Source organism: Thunnus maccoyii, chromosome 22, assembly GCF_910596095.1.
Source record: "Thunnus maccoyii chromosome 22, fThuMac1.1, whole genome shotgun sequence".
Lineage (NCBI taxonomy): Eukaryota > Metazoa > Chordata > Actinopteri > Scombriformes > Scombridae > Thunnus > Thunnus maccoyii.
In genome coordinates this window covers 15,062,474-15,084,495 of record NC_056554.1, presented here as the reverse complement: position 1 = coordinate 15,084,495, position 22,022 = coordinate 15,062,474, and the positions used below count along the sequence as shown (strand labels likewise).

Genomic DNA, 22,022 nt, shown 5'->3' with positions numbered 1-22,022 from the left:
AGAGGTCCAGTAGCACCCTATAGGTCAATCATCAAATAACCCTGCACAATAATGACACTGATGACAAAAAGCGCTTTAATTTCCAATAAAATCTGAAAAATTGTCAAAAAAGATTTTTTTAAAAAAATATTTCTTAACATTTTGGGGAAAAAACAACAGACCCTTGACTTACTGACAAAATTACACTTAAAAATTTTCTTAATATCTTTGAGTGCCATGATTTTCCATGAGCATGAGCCCATAAAAATGCTTCAGTTTAATACTAAGGTCTGGAAAGCCTTGCATGTGACTACAAAGCAAAGAGAATTAAAATAAGAACTGGTACAGACTACATCATATTAAGAGTTAAGGATTTAAGGATACAATACGGATACAATTCAGAGGTTTTTAACCAGCTTTATGGTGGCTATAAACAGCTCCACAGAGTGTTTATCATTTACAGGGACAAGACAAGGTCAAAAAACTTGTTTTTAACAAGGTTAGTGCAAATAATCAGTGTGTGCTGGTCAGTATTAATCTGATTTTTGTTTGTTTTGCAGCCACATCAGTTAATTTAAAAGTACAAAGACATTTTAAAAAATCATAAGTAATACAACACAATACAACTTTATTAGAGTCCAACACTGTTATTTTAAAAGATCCCTGATTCTGTATCATCCAAAACCTGATACATAACTCAAGTAGAAAAAAGTAGACTGTATGATTTTGTCCATTGAATCCTGAAGTGACGACCAAATGGCAATAACTCTAAACTAAACAAGAAGGGTACAGGACAGAGACGGATAGCAGCAGCCTGACTTACTCCAATAATTTTGCTTGTCACTTCTTGTTTGAACTGTTGAGGTGAAACTTGTTAATGTGATGTAGAGAGCATCTTGCTGTCTGTCTGTGTGGCTTCTTTGAGTGTCTGGTAGGAAATCCTCTGCATTAATCTTTCCGGAGATGGCTTGACTGTTGCTAGTTGTGCCTCACTTTTGGCATATTCTTGGTCTGATATCACTTCCAAGTGATGTATGTGTATGTGCGCACATATTGTACATATATAATTTTCTCCCTTTTCTTCATTCAGTAGCTTTCCTCCTGTCCTCTTTGGACAATAATGCCATGCTACATGCTTTAATTTGATTTTATGTGACCAGTACCTGTTGAAAAATAACCAGGCAAATTTCTGTGGTTCATGTGAGTCAAAATGGTTGGTTACAGTGTCCCAGTCTGTCCATAGTTCAGGACTTCATGTGCACAGATAGTGGGGCCACTTGGACCACCAGAGTGCCACACTGGTGTAACATCAGTGTGAAGCATGACAGTGCAAGGCACTGATATATCCTGAATAGTTTCAGAGTTTTTCCACACTTTGGTATTTTTATTTTTTGTGTATTGTTATGTTCCTCTGGTGCCCCTTAGTGTCGCACAGGTCGATCAACATCTCTTCACTTCTAAAGCCATCCAAGACAACCTTGATAATGATTTTAGTTGCTCCTCTGCTTTTTTGTGCAGACACAAGACATAGAATGTAACAAAGTATATTTACTTAAGTACTGTATTTAAGTACAATTTTAAGATGCTTGTAGCTTACTTAACTTGAGTAGCCTATTTCCATTTTGGGCTACTTTATACCTTTTACCCCACTACATTTGACAGCTGTAGTTACTAGTTACTTTTCAGATTAAAATTTTACACAAAATCATGAGTTTAGAAGTTATGCTGCATTGTTAAAGACTAAACCCCTAGTTCCAAACGTTGTCTCTTGAGCTCCTCTATAATATCAGCATGTAGTTTTAGCTCATGTTTAAGATATTTATGAGTTGTTAGCAGTTCCACCAAAGAGACATTTTCCCTCTAGACTTCTCACATGGTTTCATGGTTCAAAGCCCAAAGAGTAAAACTCCAAATCAAAGATTAGAGAAAAGTCTGAAAATGAATCCAAATTTATAGCAAAACTTAGTTTTTTCTTCTTTCCTCTCTAATTAATCATCTCACTGTCACAGTGAGTGGAGCAGGTGGACCCAAATGCAAAGGATGGCAGGCAGGATCAAAAGCAGAATATTTATTGAATAACTCAAAAGACTGAGACACATACAGAAAGTCCTGGCAGGAAGTGACACTCATGACCCCTCAAATTTATCTAGTGACCCTTGGAAGGGGCCCCACCCCTAGGTTGGGAACCACTGAACTAGCTAATATGAAGTAGTTGAAACTAACCAGTAAAATACTGCTTACACACCGATTCATTAGTATTAATAATGTACTTTATTAAACATATTTAATGTATCAGTCACTGCTGTGGATTTTCTACAAACCTTGTACTTTTACTATTAATACTTTGAGTAAATTTAGCAGATAGTACTTCTGTACTTTTACTTAAGTAGGATTTTTCATGCTGGACTTTCACTTATAATGGAGTATTTTTACATTGAGATATTGCTACTTTTACTTAAGTAAAGGATCTGAGTACTTTTTCCACCACTTCCTATTTCTGTATGCTGTACCAAATGGTAACATTTATCAATAACAAGCAAGACATTTAATCAAAACAAACAAACAAACAAACAAAAAAATCCCTGATCACAGTCAGTTTATGTGTCACAGTTGATAGAAATACATAATAGACAGCCAACAATGTCAAAAGGTCTGCATGAGTCTTGCTACAGAAGTATTTTTTCAATGTTAATCCTGTTTCAGAGGCAGAAACATTTTTTGACTTTGGCCTCACTCTTCCTAGCTTTTCTTTTCTCTCTCAGACTTGCAGTGTTTTCTCCTTTTGTCACAGTTTGTGCAGCCTGCAGTTTGCAGCCGTCATCTACATGAATAACATCCTGCACTTTCTCCTTGTTCCTCCTTAAGTTGCTTGATTTTCTGCATAGATTGGTCTCCATCTGCTACAAAGTCTGTTTGAGGCAACATCTATTTGTGTGACCTCACGCATGCTGCTCTCTGTTTTGTCTGTTTTTTCGGTTCTCCAGAAATGTTCAGCGCTTTCTTCCTAACCGTGTCATCGTTGCTCTTCTTTACTATATCACCATTGGAGTGTCTCAAGTGTTTCCCTCCGTTGTCCTTCAGCTGATGACGAGGAACAGGAACCTCTCCTCTCTCTGCTTTGTCACGTCTTCCTTCAGATTCAACATCTGAATGTGCAAAATAAGCTTCCTGGTCACCTGGTCCTGGATTTTTGTTCACTTCGAAGAGAGAGAAGGGAGGTTATTTCTAACATACATAAACAGCAGAAGTGTACAGACCTAGCCTTGTAATAAACTATATTTCAAGCAGGCAATAGTGAAGTAATGTCTGTCTTTAATTGGCTGACAAAGGTCCTTCTCATTGGATCTAAATAAAGTCTTGGGCTAATTTAAAGAGCAAATACATTCATTTAATTAGAAATGAAAAGTCAGAACAGTGACAAACAAAAATCAATAAACCAAGAAGTTATACATTTGTGAACTTACCCTTCCTGTACATGAGCAGGTAAGCAGTGGAAGACCTGGGAAAAATTAGAAACAACAAAAGCACTATTGAATGTTACATTTTTATAAGGTTATAGATTGCAACTAAGTGTCACTGCTTAGTCTGTGGATTGTTTTCAAGTGACCCCAGAAATGTACGTGGTGATATTAGTTGTTGTAGGCAACTGCAGTGCCAATCCTTGTGTATGCATATTATTAAGTATTTATAGAGTTGGTGCACAGGTTTTATAATATTATTAATGTTGTATATGTACACAAATATGTACCCATTTGTGAACACAATGCTTCTGACTGGGTGTATGTAGAATTTATCTAATTAACTTATTAATCTAACAATATCAAATTGCTTGCCAAATTTATGTGCTCAGTTTTTTTGTTAATTTGCTTTTTAAATTGTATTTATGATTTGTATGTTCATCTTGATTTATTGTAATAGTTTAAAATATTATTCACAAAAAACAGCAAAAGACCAATCAAAGTGCATTTGAGCAAGGCACATAAACTCTAGTTGCCTCACTGCTGAATGACATCATGAACACTCCGGAAATGATGCTCATCTCTGGTTAAAATGAAGGCAACATTTACCTCAAAGAGTTCTTTCCAGCCACAAAGAGTGGTCGTTGGAGCTGTAGACATGAGAACAATATCACATTAATTGATATGATGGTAAACTTGATGTTGTATGTTTAACTGTGTGAAATTTGACTGCTTATACAATAAGAGATAGAAAAATTAACCCGCTTACGCTTTGAACAGTGTGGTCATCGAACTGATACCATGCATCAGTTTCAAAAGATTTGATTTGTGCAGTATAATGACCTCCCATTAGATTACCCAAGTGGTTCACTAAAGCGTAGAGGTCATACGTGCAACTCTGAAGAGAGAAAAATAAAACAAAGTCACCACATTTAAAAAATGTTAAGTTAAAACAATTTGCTGCTGAGAAAATAAAAACACACCTTTATGTGTAAAGTTTGGGGCACGTCAACTTCACAGTGAAGCTTGAAATAACACCTGCGCTTGAAGTCAAAGCTGAATCTCTTCAGCAGCAGGGTCAGAATCTCTGGATTTTGTGTTATCTCACATTCCTGCACCAAATAATCAAAACAACTGTGTGAATAAGAGGCAGTCGCAGAGTCAACCATCTTACTGAAGAGTTCAGAAGATCAAATTTAACACTCACAAAGTCTGCATCTTGCTTTTTACTGCAGCGGTCGCAGTACATCTTGTTGTCCCCGCAGACTTTTTCTTCCTTGAAGAATGCCTTCAACCCTTTCTCCTGTAAACATAATAAATTGATTAACTCTTCATGTTCTTCTTTTCTCCCTTAATAAAAAATTACATTTTTAACAGTATATTACCACGCTGTAGATTTGACCAAATGAACTTTCCACCGTAAGTGGCAGAGTCCAGAAAAAGCTCCTGCAATCGTTCCTCTCCTTGCATTTGAGGCATATGGTCTTGTGATTCAGCTCTCCCTTGAATATCTAGACACAAATATACAGGAAAGGTTCAGTAAGTGCTGTGTAGCCTGGTAGTTAAAGCAATACATAATATTTTTTTTTTTTTTTGTATAAAATATAAAAAGGCCAACACCACTTGGATTATTCATCCCTGCTCGCCTCCAGTACTGAGGCTCATCAACAAGGCCCGGGACCCCCACTGACATGGACTCTATCCCACCCATGGGCATTACATGTTATATTAACATAAAATCTCATAATCTTATATTTGCACACTGCTATGATTTTTGATCTAACATGGCACGTTACTTTAACGCAATTTGTAGTATTATTATTATTATTATTCATTGCACACTGCATATACTGTTTACACTATGATCATCTGCACATTCCTGGTCAATATTTTGCACATTTCATTCCATTCTCTTCAATTTAACATTTAAACTTGTAGCAATTTCTCTCACTTAGAATATGTTTTACATATTTTTTATTGTAAATTTCTTTTTTATATCATTTGCAATTACTGACATGTTCCTTTGCCCCGGAGGGTATGGACATGTTGGTTTATTAGAAATGGCTCCAAAGACTACATTCATGTTTTCAGTCTTCAGAGAGTTCTGTGTAAGGTAGATGTCACTACATATGTGTGGGAACGCTGTTCCATTTAAGGAGCTTTACTAGCTTGTTGTGCTACATCTCGCAACCTCTTGTCTTTGTACTACATTGTAAATTTCTCAAAGAACTTTGGTACAAAGTCAAGTGTAATGATGTGGCTTATTTATGTGTTTTAATAGTTTTTGGAAAACAGGTCTATGGCACAGAGGAATAAGATAAATCAGGCTCTGGATGCACACATCATACTCGTCAGTAGATTAGTTCATTGTTTGTTTGGTTCTGCACATGAGATTTGTTGACAAATAGAAAAAAATACAGAAAAACACCAGCTTTATCTTTTAATGGCATGTTCTGTGATTTGTCTCTACCTTGGATGCCTCTGGATTGGTCAGACACAGGATCTTCTCAAAATACTCAGCAGCATCACGTTGCTTATATACTGAAAGTAGAATTGATTGGACAATGAAAGGGCTTTTAATGTAAAAGAGTAGTATCATTTATATGCGTGCAGCCTCTCTGAGACCGTGCTAGGCTCAAGAGTCTGCAGGTTTTTAATCCACAAGCACCTACAGCAGCAATGTGGTGTCTAAAGTCGTGACTTACCGTCTGTAATCCCCAGCGTTTCGGTGATGCCATGTGTTTTGGCCGTACTCTGTTTTAAATCAGTAAACAATCTTTCCAGGTGTTGGTCAATGGTTGTTGGATCTTTAATGAGGCATCTGTAGCAAATACAAGAGGTAAATGTCACTTTAGTAGATGTAAAGCCAGTGAGGCAAAGTCAAGTGATTTCACATTCTAGCCTTGAGTTAATATAAAGACCTAGATAAACCTCTTTCTTTTGATTCTCATTTGATCAAATCAAAACACACTCAGAACAAAGCTGAGGTTACAAACCGTTTTATTGCCTCCCGGAAGTCTTCAGTCATGAAAAGCACCTGAAGCACGCTGTTTAAATAGCAGGTAAGACCTGGACTGTTCAGGCCGTAATAATCTAAAGACACAAGTTCAAACATGAAAAAAATTAACGTCGAAAGAATAAAAAACAAGCACATTATCATAAAACTCATCATTTTATGTCACTCACCTGAGATGCTGATGTGGTTTAGTTTCTTTCTGAACTTTTCAACACGGTTACGATTCATACTGAGGTCCTTCAAACTAGAGTGTTGACATTTTTAGATCACTGAATTTGTCTTCAGATGTGTGGATTGAACCTGTTAAAACACATGTGATACAGCAGAAGTTAAAGGACAGCAAGCAAGTTACAAAACACCTGCAGAAGGACAACCTTTAAGGCAACAGTTTGGTATTTTTGAAATGTGGCCTTTTTTTACACTCACTGCTTATGAACTAGGCAGGTAGCATTCACTTTAATAATGTCAATAGAACATTGCACTGTAAAAACAGCCAGAGTTAAGCATTAAAGAATTATACTGCAGTGGATTTATAACCAAAATAATTTAGAAATTTAAGTGTTTGGGTCGTGCTAAGCACAAAAGTGGATAATTAGGAACTTGGGTTGGGTAACATGAGTAGATACAGAAGGTTTTACATTTATTTTGATACCACTTTGTTAGCTAATAAGAAATGTTATTTTTGGTGCATTAAACTCTTGAAGGAGCCTGTTGGGTGGATGACTGAAATACTTTTTCGCATACAGTATGGAATTTATTATGATTTCAATAATACTGGCAATAATTGTCAAAATTTGATTAAAGTTTACCTATTTTTTTTTACCATTACTCTGTTGTACAGGTTTAATGCAGAAACACTTTATTTTTATGTTTAGATGTAGCTATCTATGTGTTTAGAGGTTACTGAGCAAAAATTAGTCGGTAATCTCTGAATTAGTAACTAATCAGTAACAGTGATCTCCAAATCTGTTGATTTCATGGCTGTCCTGGCTTGAAACGATTATTTGATAATCATAATAGTTCCCAATTGATTTTCTTGCGATCAACTAATTGATTAATTGATTAATAGTTGCAGCTCAGTGTAAAATAGTGATAAAATAGGGTTTCTGCGCTGCTCCTTTAAGATACAGCAGTGCAGAAACCATTTCGAGGTGACCCAAAATATTTGTACGCACACTATATGAATGACAGAAAAGCGTATGGATCTATAATTTAACAAGGAAACTACAGGATGAAACTTTAAGACTTCTTAACCAAAAGAAACTCCACAGCAGCAGATTTACTAAATAAAAAGGAACCAGTGAACGCAGCTGTTGTGTTCGGGTGTTATGGAAACCATGCAGCCTCAATCCTCCATTACCCACCGACTCCAAAAGACAGTTAAAAAATTGACACGAATACAGTAAAACCACAAAAAATAAACCTTAAAGTGCCACAAACAGACACACTATAACTCTTACGGTGTGTATACACGTGTGGTGACTTTGTGCATGTAGTGAAATGGGAGGGTAAATCACGAGAATACTCACCGTGCAGCTTATCTGGATCCAACGTCTTTCCTACATTCTTCTTTCGCTTTCGATACCAGCGTTGAAGGAGGAAGATACCGCGTCACACAGACAGAGGGAGGGTCAACACTTCAAATTAGACCCAGACCCTGAAACTTTACTCTAAAGTATCGAATTTTTGCGAAATAATCCTCCCGAGTGCAGTTTCAGGTGAGGCTGTCGTACTACCTGTTAAGCACGACACTGACGGGAAAGTCCTTAAAAACTGCGACAAGCTGTGCCACCAAGGTAAGACGTAACATTTCTCCTCATAAATCTTCTTTTATTTACCAGTTTAAGGATTGAGGAGGTTTTATCTTTCTCTATAGGCTTCAGCTCTTCTCCTAAATTAAAATCCACTTGTTTTTACTAATAGTTTCATTAATTTATTTTTAAATAGTCTACAAAAAGCTGCGCAAAATAAACATGTTCTGTAACATTCACTTAAATAAGTAACTTAAAGTGTTCATTGGTTTAACAGTTTTGTTTTTCATAGGTTTGTTTCACTGTAAATACATCTACTTCAACATGAATCAGCTGGAAGTTCACTGAGTTTATTTGATATCAGCTCAGTTACGCTCATATAAAACATGTTGACAGCCATGATGTTTGTCTTAAATACCTCAGATGCTAATCATAGTCATGACATTTAGTCTGTAAACTGGGATCTAGTGTCACTTTAAATCAACTTTTTCACTACTAAAAGTGTAAATAGTCTTTAAACTTGTAACTCTTTCCACTTAGGAACATCAAAATGAGCATTCAGGGACAGGAAGAGGTGCAGAAGAGATACGACCCACGAGACACGACCCTGAAGTTTGTCAACAGGAAGGATGACTTGGATCCACTGTGTAAGATTCATTCATTACCTCCTCCTTCTCTGTTTCCGACATTTTCATAAATTACATTTCACTAATTTACTTCTTTTGTGCACTTCAGGTTCAGATGATGAAGATGACTGTCTCAGAGCAGAGATGTCCTGTGGCCACGCTGTCACTCCTGATTCTCTGACACAATGGTGTCGTAGCCAGCTGGATGAGGTACCTCATGTCTTAAAAACACGTTTTCTATGTAGATTTTAATTAAAGCAATCTGATCCAGTTGGGAGGGAGATAGGGATCATACAAATACAGCTGTATGCTCAACTGTGCTTGTGTTTCCCCAGTCAGACTTTGATGGCATTAATGGAGTACTTTTGTACAAGAATCAGCAAAACAACATTGGGCACAGAAACCTCAATGACATGGCATGGGCTCGGTCCATAAACTGCAACTAATATTATTCTAAGCTGCTTCCACTAATGTACAACATTTAGCTTATTCTGCCACCTACTGGCAAGTTCAAGACATGTAACTCTGAAACAAGAACTGAAGACAACAACTTAAAAAGTTAAGAATCTCAGCAATGCTGAACATTTCTTAGTAAAACATTTGTAATTATGGTATGACAATCTTTCAATCAAAGATCAAGTGATAAAAACTTTGTTTTTAACAGATTCAATTGAAAACATGTTGCATGTTGACTTCAGTGTTGCTGATATTCCTTAGTTTTTATTGATGGTATGTGTCTGTCCTCTGTTCAGCACTTGAAAATAGTTTTTATTTCCCTCTCTTCCTCCCCACAGACCCAAGAGGAAAAGTTTTGTTGAGACACTACTATATTCACACCAAAAGCCTGTTTTCTGTAATCCTAAACTGATTCTTCTCTTTGTTGTTTTCAGGGCATTTATAAATTCAAATGTCCTGCATTGGTAGAAGGTACCAGACTGTGCAATAAACTGTGGTCATACCAAGAAGTGCGCAGACTGGCTGATTTGTCTGTTGAAGAAATGCAGCATTTTGAAGAGAATATTGCCCGCCTGGCTGCTGCAGAATACTGTGAAATCAAACCGGTGAGTGGTCAAATGTTTTTGATTGTTTGAATGTTGATTTTTCTGTGGATTATTTATGATTTAGACATTTTCAAAGAAATCAAGTACACTGATTGTCAAATACTGTGATGTTCTTCTTTCCTGCATTGTTTCCACATCAGTGCCCACAGTGCAAAACAACAGTGGAAAGGAAAGATCTCTCCAACCTGTGTGTTACGTGCACCATATGTACAGCTGATCAGAAGAAGACCTACGAGTTCTGCTGGCAGTGTCAGAAGCAGTGGAAAGGTCCACGCCCTCGTTCTGACCGCTGCAACAACAACGGCTGCATCAACCACGACCTCGAGCTTCTAAAGAACTGCAAGATGACCACCCTCCCTCAGGTGAATGGGGTCAACGCCTGTCCCTCCATCCGTGCCTGTCCCACCTGTGGTCAGACGGTGGAGCACGACAAGACGGGCTGCAAGAACGTCATCTGTCCTCGCTGTAAGGTTGAGTTCTGCTTTGTGTGTCTGAAGCTCACTCCTGTGTGTCTGAAGACAAGCTCCTACTTCATCCCCTGCAGTGGTGGTGTGGCTCCCAGACAAACCTCCATACCCGTGTGGCGGAGAAATTAAGAGGGAATATTCTTTTCCTGTCTGTTATCACTGGGAGATAGTTATAGATTTAGGGGTCTATTTTCACCTGTAAATCAATCAATTGAAAATATCTGTTGTATTCACTGATAAATGCTGTATTTTCTGTGTCACTGAAGTTTGCTTTTTTAGAATTGGTAACTGATGAATAAAAGTAAATTATTAATAACTGCATCAATTAAGAAGGTATTACTTTACATGGATGCAGAATGTCTAATTGATGTTTTAACCAAATTGTTGCATGTATGTGACTGAATTTGCTGCATATGATTAGGTTAAATAATGAGTGATAATAATAATAGTGATCCATCTACATTATCAAAACAGATGTTATATTTAAACACGTATTTAGTCCAGTATATAGTGTTTAGTCCTGTATAGCTTCAAATTGGTCAATCTTGCCCATTTTGGTATACAGTAGATGTGTAATCTGCATACATGTATGACTTTGCTGTAATCCCCAAATATCAATGTTACTTTCATAAATCTTTCTTTAAATATGCAGCCCTATAAATTGATATAATTTATAGCTTTATCCCTAACTAGAGTGCATCTACAGTCTTGTCAGGTTCATACTTACTGTAAATTAGATGCAGTATTTCCTCAGGTATTCAGTGATGTAAATTGTATCAAAATGCATATTGAATTAAACTTGTCCTTGGTCAATAGAGGCAATAGTGTTTTATTTCATTTTTGATTAGTCATTTTCTAATTATCCTAGTAAAATGTCACTAATATGCACTGTAATGTATGTAGTGTTCCCAATGAGTCAGTATCTATGTCTTAAAAAGATGTGTCAAAAAGTAGTAAAACATGCTGACAGCCATGATGTGGCTTTCCCCTGCCATCAGCATATGAATGTGTGTGAATGGGTGAATGAATCTATGTGAATGCAGTCCATTTATTCATTAATCATAGGTTTGGTGGTTTGATCACTGACTCCTGTCCATGTATTATGGTAAGAGTGCTGTATAAATAAAGTTTATTTAAAGCTGATCAAAAAAAAGTGCATCTTTAAGGGCGTGCTGTTTGAAGTTTGAATCTCAGTGCTGAAGCATATAGCAAATATTTACTGTATATTCCTGAAGAATTAGGCAAATAAGTATTCATGACAATATCAAAATAATTTTAATGCTTTATTTATGTTTTTTCGTTATACAAGAAAACATCATGTTCTTTTCTTTTGGTGAATACAATGCACTTCTGTAGTAATTCTTATTTCAAGCTCTTGGCCTCCTTCCTGCCCTACATGGAGCCGCCCAAAATACATTTTTCAGTTTCTTGCACATTTACAGGAATCCACATGACTTCTGGACAGTCTGGTGTGGTTTTCTCTTCAGTCTCTCCTTTAATTGTATGTTTAATGACTCTGTTTAGACTAATTGATAATAATAATTGATAAGACTAGCTTCAGGTTGATTTCAAGAGGCTGCGCAAAGGTAGTTGAATTTGTATGATTTTGCAATTTTGTATTTTTTTTAATATATATTGTTTTGAAATTAGATTTTGACATGATTTTCCATGATTGATCCATATTACAGTAATGACCATGCTACTTTTGAATACTACAAATGAACAGGTTCTTGAGGGGTTTAATAAGTAGTGCATAGACATTTTCAAAAAAGGCACACTGATTGTCAAATACTGTGGTGTTCTTCTTTCCAATATGTTCCTACATTGTTTCCACATCAGTGCCCCCAGTGCAAAACAACAGTGGAAAGGAAAGATCTCTCCAACCTGTGTGTCAAGTGCACCATATGTACAGCTGATCAGAAGAAGACCTACCAGTTCTGCTGGCAGTGTCAGAAGCAGTGGAAAGGTCCAGGCCCTCGTTCTGACCGCTGCAACAACAACGGCTGCATCAACCTCGATCTCGAGCTTCTAAAGAACTGCAAGATGATCGCCCTCCCTCAGGTGAAAGGGGTCAACGCATGTCCCTCCATCCGTGCCTGTCCCACCTGTGGTCAGACGGTGGAGCACGACAAGACGGGCTGCAAGAACGTCATCTGTCCTCGCTGTAAGGTTGAGTTCTGTTTTGTGTGCCTGAAACTAAAGCGTATATGTCACCCAACTGGTTCACCATACAAAATCTGTCCTGGTGGTGTGGCTCCTAGACAGACCTTTATCCCTGTATGGCATAAAAAATGAAAAAAAAAGCTCCGGTTTTATGTGATATATGATTCAGCCTTAGATATTTAAGAGAAATTCTAAGTAATGTGAAACAACAACAACAACAAAATTAAGGAGTTTAATTAAAGGTATTCATAAATATTACTCTTTACTCTAATATTCATAGATATTTACAAAACAATTGTTCAAATACACTTACTGCAACTCTCTCTTTTACTTGTGGCCCGACTCTTCCTCCTCCTTTAAATTAAAAAAGAGGGTTTGGTATCACTATTAGAATATAAGATATAAGAACATTGTGAATCCCAATTGTATGTATTGACCTCATTTGTTACCAAACTACACAGTGAGTTTATTTTCATATGATGTCATGTCTGGAAACTCTCCAGTTAACGGGGAAGAGATTTGTTTGCCACTTCTTTAACGCCACAGTGTTTGACATGGTGTCTGCATGTCCTCGTACTTTTAGTCAAAGACTGGTCCAGTGAGCACTTTGATGCAGTTGTTCTCCTCGTGCAGCAGCGTCCCCTGCAGGTAACTTCACACTCCTGCATGCAGACAAGAAAGAAAATATGTTATTTTGTACTGGTCTTTGCATAAATATCAGATATCATTCAGTTGTCATTGGGGTTCCTCTCTGAACTCATCTGCAGAAAAACAAACCTGAATCATCACTTTTAGTTTATCTGCACGTTTAACTAATTCACTATTCAATAATGAAAGAAACACTGTATTTTAACACTGAGTTTCAAAGGTTTTCAAAACTTCTTCATTATTTGGCACAAAAATTGTCCATTTAAAAGGAGCCATCATTAATTTCTGTGTATTATGTAATTGGCAGTGAAGTGCTGCAGAAACCAGGTGATCATAACACTCATCACTATCAACAAGTAGAGAATCCTTTAGATAAATAAAAACACAAACTAGGAGTTGCAGCACATGGATTTTCATTTAACAACTCAATTTTCATTTTTACTTTTCTCTTTTTCTCTGTTGTGTTTTATCTCCTTTCTTATGTTTTGTTTCCCTCTGTGTGTCTTGTAAGCCCATGCGGACACTTTGAAAATACCTATATGTCTTTGATTTTGTGCACCCTATTTATGATGTGAAATTCATCACATTTAATAGTATATTAATGCATTAATGTATTAATTAATGTAAATTATGTGACCTTTTTAATTTAGATTTAACACACAACAAAAATCATGCAACTGTGCTAGTGCATTTATGTCATTTAATGCAATTGTTTAATAAATGGAAGACAAATATTAAGAAGCAAAGTTGATTCATAATAAAGTATAATTATACTTTATTACTTGTGTTTGACAGCAGTAGTGGTTTGTATTTCTGAACCCATGTAGCTCACAATAAGTGCTAAAAGAAACATCTCCTCCTTTTATTAAGACTAGGAAAGAATTTAAAGGGATGTTATGACAAAAGTATCATAAAAGAATAATGAACAACCAAAAACAAACATGTTGAGCATTTGATTCTACTCCAGCTGGCTTGAGACTTATCATCTGGTGGGAGAGTAAACCAGAAATTCATTTCTTCACACTAACATGTAACGTCAACAAAAATGACGTCAGTTGATGTCTCATATCTAACAGTAATGAAGTTTGAAACTTTCTGACATTGTGCAATGTCCACTCTGGTGTCTTTATGTCTCTTTTTTCAAACCTACTCTCATCTGTCCTTCATCTTCTTCACTTTGTCCCACCTGTCTGTTTTCTTCATCATAACTTACACAGCAGTTCCTGCACTTAAATGATTGTTGCACATTATGTCAGTTTAAATTAAAAAAAATCTGCATGAAGCTTTAAACACACAAGATCAATGAATAACTGTAAATTTACGTCCTTGTGGAACTGTCTGACTTTGTACTCAGTTTGGACCTCGAAGCCTTTTCAACTGCAAATCACCAAACTCATTATTACTAACTTACAGTCATCTGTATGTGTCTGTATCTCTATGCAATATATCTTTTCTTTTTGATATATATATATATATATGCATTTTGGTCATTTTGCTAATGAGGAAGAAGGCAGTGGTGATAGACGTAGCAATTCCAAGCGACAACATCAGGAAGAAGGAACACGAGAAGCTTGAAAAATACTAAGGGCTAAGAGAGGAGCTAGAAAAGATGTGGAGAGTAAAGGCAACAGTGGTAACAGTGGTAATCGGAGCACTGGCGGCTATGACCCACAAACTGGGAGGGTGGCTCCAGCAGATTCCAGGTACAGCCTGAGGTCTCTGTCCAGAAGAGCACAGTCCTAGGAACAGCTAAGATACTGCGCAGAACCCTCAAACTCCCAGGCCTCTGGTAGAGGACCCGAGCTTGAGGAAGACACACCACCACCGCCCCCATTCCTTTTCCCCCTTTTTTAGGGGTAGCCTATTTTTTTCCCCCCTTGAACTGTTTACATTATATTGTCAGATAAACACTCAATTTGCAGCACAAAGATTTGTTTTGTTTGAAAAAGTCCATGAGTATTCAAAGGCACTTTTGCTTCAAGCTCTGTTAATTTCTGATCCAGCCTCTATCATGCTGCTACAGCACTTCCTCTTTCCCCCATCTGCTGTTGTGCACCTCTACACAGGAAAGAGACTCGCATCCACCCAAACTGGCTTCTGTGCGGTTACTTTATATTAAGACTGCAGGATTATCATATAGGCCTAGCGTAATTCTTGATATTATAATTGCAATTATTATTTTGATTTAATAGAACTGCTATTAGGCTAAATGTATAGTTTGTGTAGGCCTATTCTTTTACTGAATGTGGACATCAAGCATTTTTCTAAAGCTTATTTTTCAAAACACACCATAGCTTTAACAATATAAACTTTACTTCAAATTATGTAACTGTAGCAGTTGAGCGCAGTGAGGTCAGTGCAAGTTAATTTCCTCAGTCACATTACCTGCTCCATTCCCAGGTTACATATATATAGTAAAAACTATTTCTGTAGTCATGTCTCCCCTAAAATATTTTGGTACAGAGGTGGTTTGGTCTTGGGTTGTATTTTCAACACCACAGATGCTATTAAATGATCATAGAAATATTGTAGGAATACTATAGGCAGCAGTGTGTCTATGATCCTCTCGCTCTTCTGTGACTACATGTTGCTACTTGTCACTTTGATCATGAACGTCACACTACTCTATAGAGTATATCGGCTACAATATATTATAGAATAGAGTATTTATAGTATATAGTTTAGAGAATATTATAGATCTTAGATGAAACTGACAAAAGGGTGGGACTGAGAGAAAAAGGTGCAGTTACAAATATTGCTGTCTGCTACTTCAGCACCACAGACAGTACCATGGATTTATCAGTACACAGCACATTTAGGCTACTGATATTTCACAGCCATGGTTGAGGCCATAGATTCTAACTTGCACAAACCTCAGATAAAGGATCAATGAGTCAGGCAGACTATACTAACATATTCAACTAAATAACCCCTCTGCCCCTGCACTGTCTCTGCTACTAGGGGATAGAAAGGGGGGATGGCGGGTCACTTAAATGTCTCATTTTCATTCTACTGTCACACCATTAGTGGTCTAAGTGTCCCTGCAGGTAGCTCAAACTCTGCTCAGGTGTGTGTAAGAGAACCTGTTTACACCAAGTCCTCATCTATGAGCAGAATGGGACACTGTGCTTTCACCAACCATGTCTTGCACAGAAGCACAGAGATTTGTGTGGTTATTTTGCAGCAGCTTGGTCACACAGACTGTTTACCTGCAATGTTTCAAAGAACAAAGGACAAAAGTGGTTGAGTGCAGAAAAGTGAATTTAATATGTAACCTGCACATATCAAGCAAAATATTCTCTCACTTTTCTGCATTCAAGAGTTCTCTTCCTTTTTACACTATTACTAACCTGTTTTTATTATTTTTTATGGATTGATAATTGAATTAGAAATGTATTATTATGTTTGTACATGTTTCTATTGTTTCAAGTATAATCAAAGTGATACAGTTAAGGTAGATGGTGTGTTTTGCTCTGTGAGATTTTCAACTGGTTTACACAGATAGCATACAGTGCAAATCCCTGCCATACCAGTAACACACCACATACTGTGAAACTCTTACATTTTCACACACACTCAGCCACCAAAACACTAAATAGGTTCAGAAAAAGAAGAAGATTTCACTGTGTCGTTGAATTTCACCACATGGTACATATCGACCAGTCTTCAATATAAGTGTATAATACTAAGTAACTAACTAAGTGTAATATAAGTTATACGCTGAGGGGAATAAAACAAGCATTTTTATAATTATTGTAATTATTATCACATTTTAAACGAAAGTGAAAATGTACTTTGCTCCTCTTTGACGTCAGTTCCGGTATTTTAACTAGACAACACCCTGAAGTAGCCGATCTTGAAATGAGCAGCGGCCCGCAAACAAAAGCAGCGCAAAATTAGTTAAATCTACGAAGTCGTGGTTGAACAGTGGTGGAAGGAGAAGACGGAGGTCGACCTGTGCGACTCAGAGGAGCAGGTGCAGAGAATTCCTATGAGGCAGCTGAATAAGAAGACAGTAGAGAGGATTCCCGAGTACGCAGGTAAAGGAACTAAAAGAAAAACATGATTTGAACTTTCAACTGTTTAATGAAGCTGATGAAGTTTAAACTACTTAATTTAAATACTGTTTGGTATGATTGAGCTATAACAAACTCCCTGTGTGTATGTGTGGTGGACTGGCCACCAAGCATACCGGGACAAATCAGGTCCGGTGTTGTTTCGAACTGTTTCCCCGTCGAAATGCGGAAGAAAGTCTCGCCCCCGAGATGCTGTGCTGTCCATGACTTTAAGAGGAGCTCGTATAATACATCCATGGCTCGTACCACTGAGGTACTATGGAGAGTGTTATACGAGTGGCGTAGTCTCTTTAAGAAATAGCCCAGTGCATAGGAAGTGCGCATGACGCATGCGTGTGGTCGAGCGAGAGCGAGAGAGCGAGCGTGTGTGACTGTGTTAGGGGCGACCGGAGCAGAGAGAGAGAGTTAAGTTAGCAGTTAGCTGTGACAGTAATAGTACAGTGTATGTACAGTTCGAGCTGTTCTGACAGAGAATAAATGCTGCAACTCCTCAAGATTGAAGCTGAGTTCCCGTTTCTTGCTTGCTACCTGTTGATAAAGTGGAGGGAGTTAACCCCGAAGTTAGCGGTGACTTCGGCCCTGGAGCAGTAAACTAAGTCTCCCCTGTGCTTCCCGACCACGGTCTGGACGCTGAAGCAGGAAAGGTTAACAAGAGCATTAAGGCTCAAAACTATTTTTTTTAGCGAGTTTTATCTGTAGAATGTTGTATTCTAGAAGTGAAAGGCAAATTTCATGACTGTCTAGATATATTTTGAAAATGGGGTAACAGAACCTATATTTGTTGCGTCTTTATTAACACAGCCAGTTACTGTTATTTCTATCAATAAATAATGTTAGCCTATATTTGTGAGAGTTTCAATTTTGAATATTGTAGACTTTCGGAGGAAATGTGTACTTACTCACATAACTGTGATTTTATATGCTCTGTTGTCCACTTCAGTTCAGCTGTTTAGAGTAAACTATATCTGACGGTTTTCTGTCCCAACAAGTACACTTTCACAGCAATTTACTGAGAAAATGTCAAGAAATTGTAGATTTAAAAAAAATCCTCACGCAAGTTTTTAGGTTTTATCTTTGTCTTAAAACCACCAGCAGGGGGGACGACATCTCAGAATGTTATTGTGAGACACTGCGACGTAAGGTCAAAAGATTGGTCAGCTATTCATTAGCCAATCAGCATGCAGGAAACCAGTTGATGTACACAGTCCACTACATATGTCAGCAGAGTGATTTTGGCGTGTGTCACATCTCGCAATTTTAATATAAGAGGGGAGTCAGATTTTACTGTGGTGTAAAAATCTAAATGTAAAAGGTGTGAAAACTAACATAATATGACTCCCTCTCATTCTCTCCCCTGTTGCCACCAGTGACAAATAGGATCCAGATATGCGGCTCCGGGTGAGGATGTTAACTGGGAGGACAATTGAGATCGAATGTGAACGATCGGATACAGTGGAGAACGTGAAAGTAAAGATAGAAGATAAGGAAGCCATCCCCCCAGGTAACTCACTAAAAGAAAAACATGACTTGAACGTGCAGCTGTTACGGTGAATATGGAATCCAACACAAGTCCATGATTCAAATGCTTATCGGCACAGTGTTCAGGCGGAGATATCCAAAGCTACATGTCAGCGTAAAAGCTATAATGTGGGATTCAGATTAAAATAGTGCTTCCTATCTTTGTTTTTCTTCATGTCCGTGTCTTTGAACGGTTTGAATGAGACAGCAGGGAAGGGGTGTTCTCCACAAAAAGCAGGTCTAGTGAAAATTCTGTGTGTTAAAAAAGTGTTTTAACCCTGAGATGAAGGAAACTCTGTTTGGTTTTTTTTTAGTTCCAGAAAGAGAGGTAAAATCTGGGTGAGTTAATGCAGAAACTGTCTTGCTGATGCAGAGAAGGGTTTTCTGGCACAATTTCACCTACTTCCAAGGTGCATGGAGAAGGGAAAGAAGTCTAAAGAGGTCAAAACTCCAGCAACACTTGTAGTATATAGAACAACTTTATTGTTAGATTAAAGTGTTTCAGCTTGTGGCCTTCATCAGGGTCATCCATCACTGGCAGGTTTTCTTTAGCAAACCCTGAGTTTCAGCCTGACGTCAGACGTTCACAAACTAAATTAGCAATATTTTATTTAAACATATTCTGCTGGCTGCAGCTGTTTTCATTGCACCTTTTTGTCAGTTATATTCTTTCATTAATTAACTGATTTTAAATTGTCTATTGTGTCTTATGACAGACAGACGCTGCTATTGATCTATAGTCAAATGATAAAACATTGGAGTACTTATCAGCTGTTTTCCTTCCAGCTATTATTAAGTAACAGTTTAAAGTGTTCATTAGTTATACATGAATTTTTAGTTTAAATTTAAGTGTTTGAACTATTACTTAATAATTTCTACATATTGACAGCTGACTTCTATTTGACAGTTAAGGTGCATCATGAGTAGTTACCGTCTCCTCAAAATGATGCTGGAGTGAGTGAGAACATCCCGTTTGGTCAATTAAACTCCTTCGTCCTGAGTCACAGTCAAAATCCTGGTTGGAGATCAGTTTGTTACTCAAGGACTATCTTTAACAACGTTACCGCGTCTAGACAGTAGTCAGTCATTTATTTGAACATCGGTTTTAGTCCTCACATTCAAATATTACACAGTGTGAATTCACCCTCAGCTCAGAATAAAACCTCTTTATGTCCTTCTGTTATAACACTGTGACTCTGTGCACATCGATCAGGCAGCTGTCAGGTTATTACAGTAGTTCCTGCATTTAAATGTTTGTTGCACATCATGTTAGTTTAAATTAAAAAAAAAAAAAAAAAAAAAAAGATCTCTATCACTCATGATGTGATTGGTCGCACTGATGGAACAATCATAGGTTTCATGTCATATTTCAGATGTAAACTCAATGTAGTTTGAAAGTGAGTCCTTTAAACTTATACTTTGAATGTGCTTTAACAGCATTTCAGTTACTGTATTTAAATGTACATTTGTCGAAGTAAAGTCGCTGAATGCTGTTGGGCGAAGATCTAAATAGACGTCTAAAAATGTTCTCTTAGTCTGGACCTTGAAGCCTTTTCAACTGCGAATCACCAAACTCATTATTATTGTCTCAGACTGTGAGTTTACAATCATCTTTCTCTTGTTATATGTCATTTCTGTTGGATCTATGTATAGGCCTATATTTTTATCTCTCACCATCTATCTATATATATTTTACAATATTTTAACTGTCCTTTTAACTATATATTTTGTTGCTGCCCCCTGTGATGTGTCCCCTTCAAAGCTGAATAAATGTATTTTAAATATATTGTACAGCATAATGTGTACTTCTAATACACTATGGCTGCAGGTCCAAGAAGGACGAATTGAATCGACCTTTTAAGACTTATAAATCATATATTTTGGAATTAATTTTTTTCAGCCTTGGCAGATAGTTAATGAGCCTTTTCTTACTCCCTGTGTGTGTGTGTGTGTGTGTGTGTGTGTGTTTGTGTATGATGTGTGTTATTGTGATAGATCAGCAGAGACTGGTGCACAGAGGAGAGGAACTGCAAGATTATAGATGTGTGTCTGACTATGGATTAGGACACATGAATACAATTCACCTGATACTCAGGCTTCGGGGAGGAGGGGGGCTGTTTCCAGAGGAGGAGGGCAAAGGAGAGGAGATTTTATGGACTGATGTTTTTGACGATGATATTGACGATGATATTGACGATGATAATGACGATGATAATGACGATGATAATGACGAAGATGAAGATGATGAAGATGTTGATGATGAGGAAGATAGTGATGAAGATGGTGGGATGGGTGACAAGGAGGGCAGAAATATGAGTATGGAAAACCTCACAAACTTTAATTCTTTATCTAACTGTGCCATACAGTGATACTTGTTGGGACTACATGTGGACCACAGTTTACCACATGTTTCAAGACTCCAAGAAACCTGAGCCCTGGGGGTTCGCACCCAAAGTGTGAAGCTCCACCCATGGATCCAGGTTATCAAAACTAGAGATTCCCCTCTTATCTCTCTCTTTTCTCCACGAGCAGCTTTTCTCAAGGAGCAGCTCCTTGGTCTTTCACACCTCCAGCAGCTGCTGGAGCAGCTCTCTGCTCTCTTGTGTGGCCTGCTCACAGCAGACACACAGTTTCTTCTTTACGGCAGAAGACGCAAGAGCCTGCCTAAGACTCAGAAACTAAGTTTCCTTGTGCCAGCAGCTAACACACAAGTCTGCTGGCCAGTTTAACAAGCACAGGAGCCCAGCTTGCCACTAACTCTACACAAAGGAGTGACCTGGGCCCTCTGCACGACTGGGGTGCTGTCTCCCCAGCAATGCCTGCATCTTTCAACTTCAGAGCCAAAGCCTCCTCAGCCTGACTCACCCACGGATTCACCGGCTACAAAGCAGGACACCACAAAGCACCTCTTCCTTCATGGACTGGTAACAACTGGGCATAGCCTAGCAACACAGTGAAGCATAGTACGGCTAAGCAAGACTGTTTAACTCAAACAACGTACTGTATGTGTATTGATTTGGTTAAGGTTATACATTGAACTGTTGTTGTGATGTCCTTGTTGCCTATAGTCAGGTTACTGCATAGCCACACTGCTAGGTTAATTTTAGCATGCTTAACACATGTTACATCCAGTAACTAGGCCTTGCATGCAACTAACCTCATTTTAAGCTGGCACCTTTAGCATACACCAATTGGCCTTGAATAGAGAACCACAGTTAAGAGGTTAAACCCTAGTTTGGCGAACTTTGGTTCAGGCAGC

General features: G+C 37.7%; 4 protein-coding genes across 5 annotated transcripts; 3 read left to right on the top strand and 1 right to left on the bottom strand.

Moving 5' to 3' along the window:
- Positions 1–1,223: 1,223 nt before the first annotated feature.
- Positions 1,224–6,681, bottom strand: LOC121889910 (ubiquitin carboxyl-terminal hydrolase 47). The gene is made up of 12 exons (XM_042402142.1): positions 6,624–6,681; positions 6,434–6,530; positions 6,143–6,258; positions 5,908–5,978; positions 4,823–4,948; positions 4,645–4,740; positions 4,421–4,549; positions 4,207–4,335; positions 4,047–4,087; positions 3,444–3,478; positions 2,989–3,176; positions 1,224–1,277 (listed from the first exon to the last, which is right to left on the bottom strand). Exons 1-12 carry the CDS (start codon positions 6,679–6,681, stop codon positions 1,224–1,226), a joined length of 1,140 nt encoding a protein of 379 aa, XP_042258076.1.
- Positions 6,682–8,754: 2,073 nt separating this feature from the next.
- On the top strand, positions 8,755–10,787 carry LOC121889909 (E3 ubiquitin-protein ligase dbl4-like). Its single transcript, XM_042402141.1, has 4 exons — positions 8,755–8,851; positions 8,940–9,040; positions 9,721–9,891; positions 10,032–10,787. The coding sequence occupies exons 1-4, from the start codon at positions 8,755–8,757 to the stop codon at positions 10,485–10,487; spliced, it is 825 nt and encodes a 274-aa protein (XP_042258075.1). The 3' UTR covers positions 10,488–10,787.
- A 156-nt stretch (positions 10,788–10,943) lies between these two features.
- On the top strand, positions 10,944–12,653 carry LOC121889908 (probable E3 ubiquitin-protein ligase RNF144A-A). The gene is made up of 2 exons (XM_042402140.1): positions 10,944–10,958; positions 12,198–12,653. The coding sequence occupies exons 1-2, from the start codon at positions 10,944–10,946 to the stop codon at positions 12,651–12,653; spliced, it is 471 nt and encodes a 156-aa protein (XP_042258074.1).
- A 4,332-nt stretch (positions 12,654–16,985) lies between these two features.
- LOC121888925 (polyubiquitin-like) lies at positions 16,986–21,214 on the top strand. Of its 2 annotated transcripts, none has more exons than XM_042400517.1 (3): positions 16,986–17,209; positions 18,613–18,746; positions 20,759–21,214. In XM_042400517.1, exons 2-3 carry the CDS (start codon positions 18,632–18,634, stop codon positions 21,130–21,132), a joined length of 489 nt encoding a protein of 162 aa, XP_042256451.1. In that variant the 5' UTR covers positions 16,986–17,209; positions 18,613–18,631; the 3' UTR covers positions 21,133–21,214. The 2 variants fall into 2 exon arrangements, with proteins under 2 accessions (XP_042256451.1, XP_042256452.1); XM_042400518.1 differs by lacking the exon at positions 16,986–17,209 and adding an exon at positions 17,222–17,889.
- Positions 21,215–22,022: the final 808 nt, after the last annotated feature.

Bases quoted from the DNA above. Each gene is read 5' to 3' on its own strand.
- LOC121889910 (XM_042402142.1), bottom strand. From the start codon at position 6,681: ATGAATCGTAACCGTGTTGAAAAGTTCAGAAAGAAACTAAACCACATC. The intron at 4,336-4,420 runs GTGTGTTTTTAT...TTCTCTCTTCAG, and splicing joins CCCAAACTTTACACATAAAG to AGTTGCACGTATGACCTCTA. The intron at 3,177-3,443 runs GTAAGTTCACAA...CTCTCTTCGAAG, and splicing joins CCTGCTCATGTACAGGAAGG to TGAACAAAAATCCAGGACCA.
- LOC121888925 (XM_042400517.1), top strand. From the start codon at position 18,632: ATGCGGCTCCGGGTGAGGATGTTAACTGGGAGGACAATTGAGATCGAA. The intron at 18,747-20,758 runs GTAACTCACTAA...TTATTGTGATAG, and splicing joins TAAGGAAGCCATCCCCCCAG to ATCAGCAGAGACTGGTGCAC.
- LOC121889909 (XM_042402141.1), top strand. From the start codon at position 8,755: ATGAGCATTCAGGGACAGGAAGAGGTGCAGAAGAGATACGACCCACGA. The intron at 8,852-8,939 runs GTAAGATTCATT...TGTGCACTTCAG, and splicing joins GGATGACTTGGATCCACTGT to GTTCAGATGATGAAGATGAC. The intron at 9,892-10,031 runs GTGAGTGGTCAA...TTTCCACATCAG, and splicing joins AATACTGTGAAATCAAACCG to TGCCCACAGTGCAAAACAAC.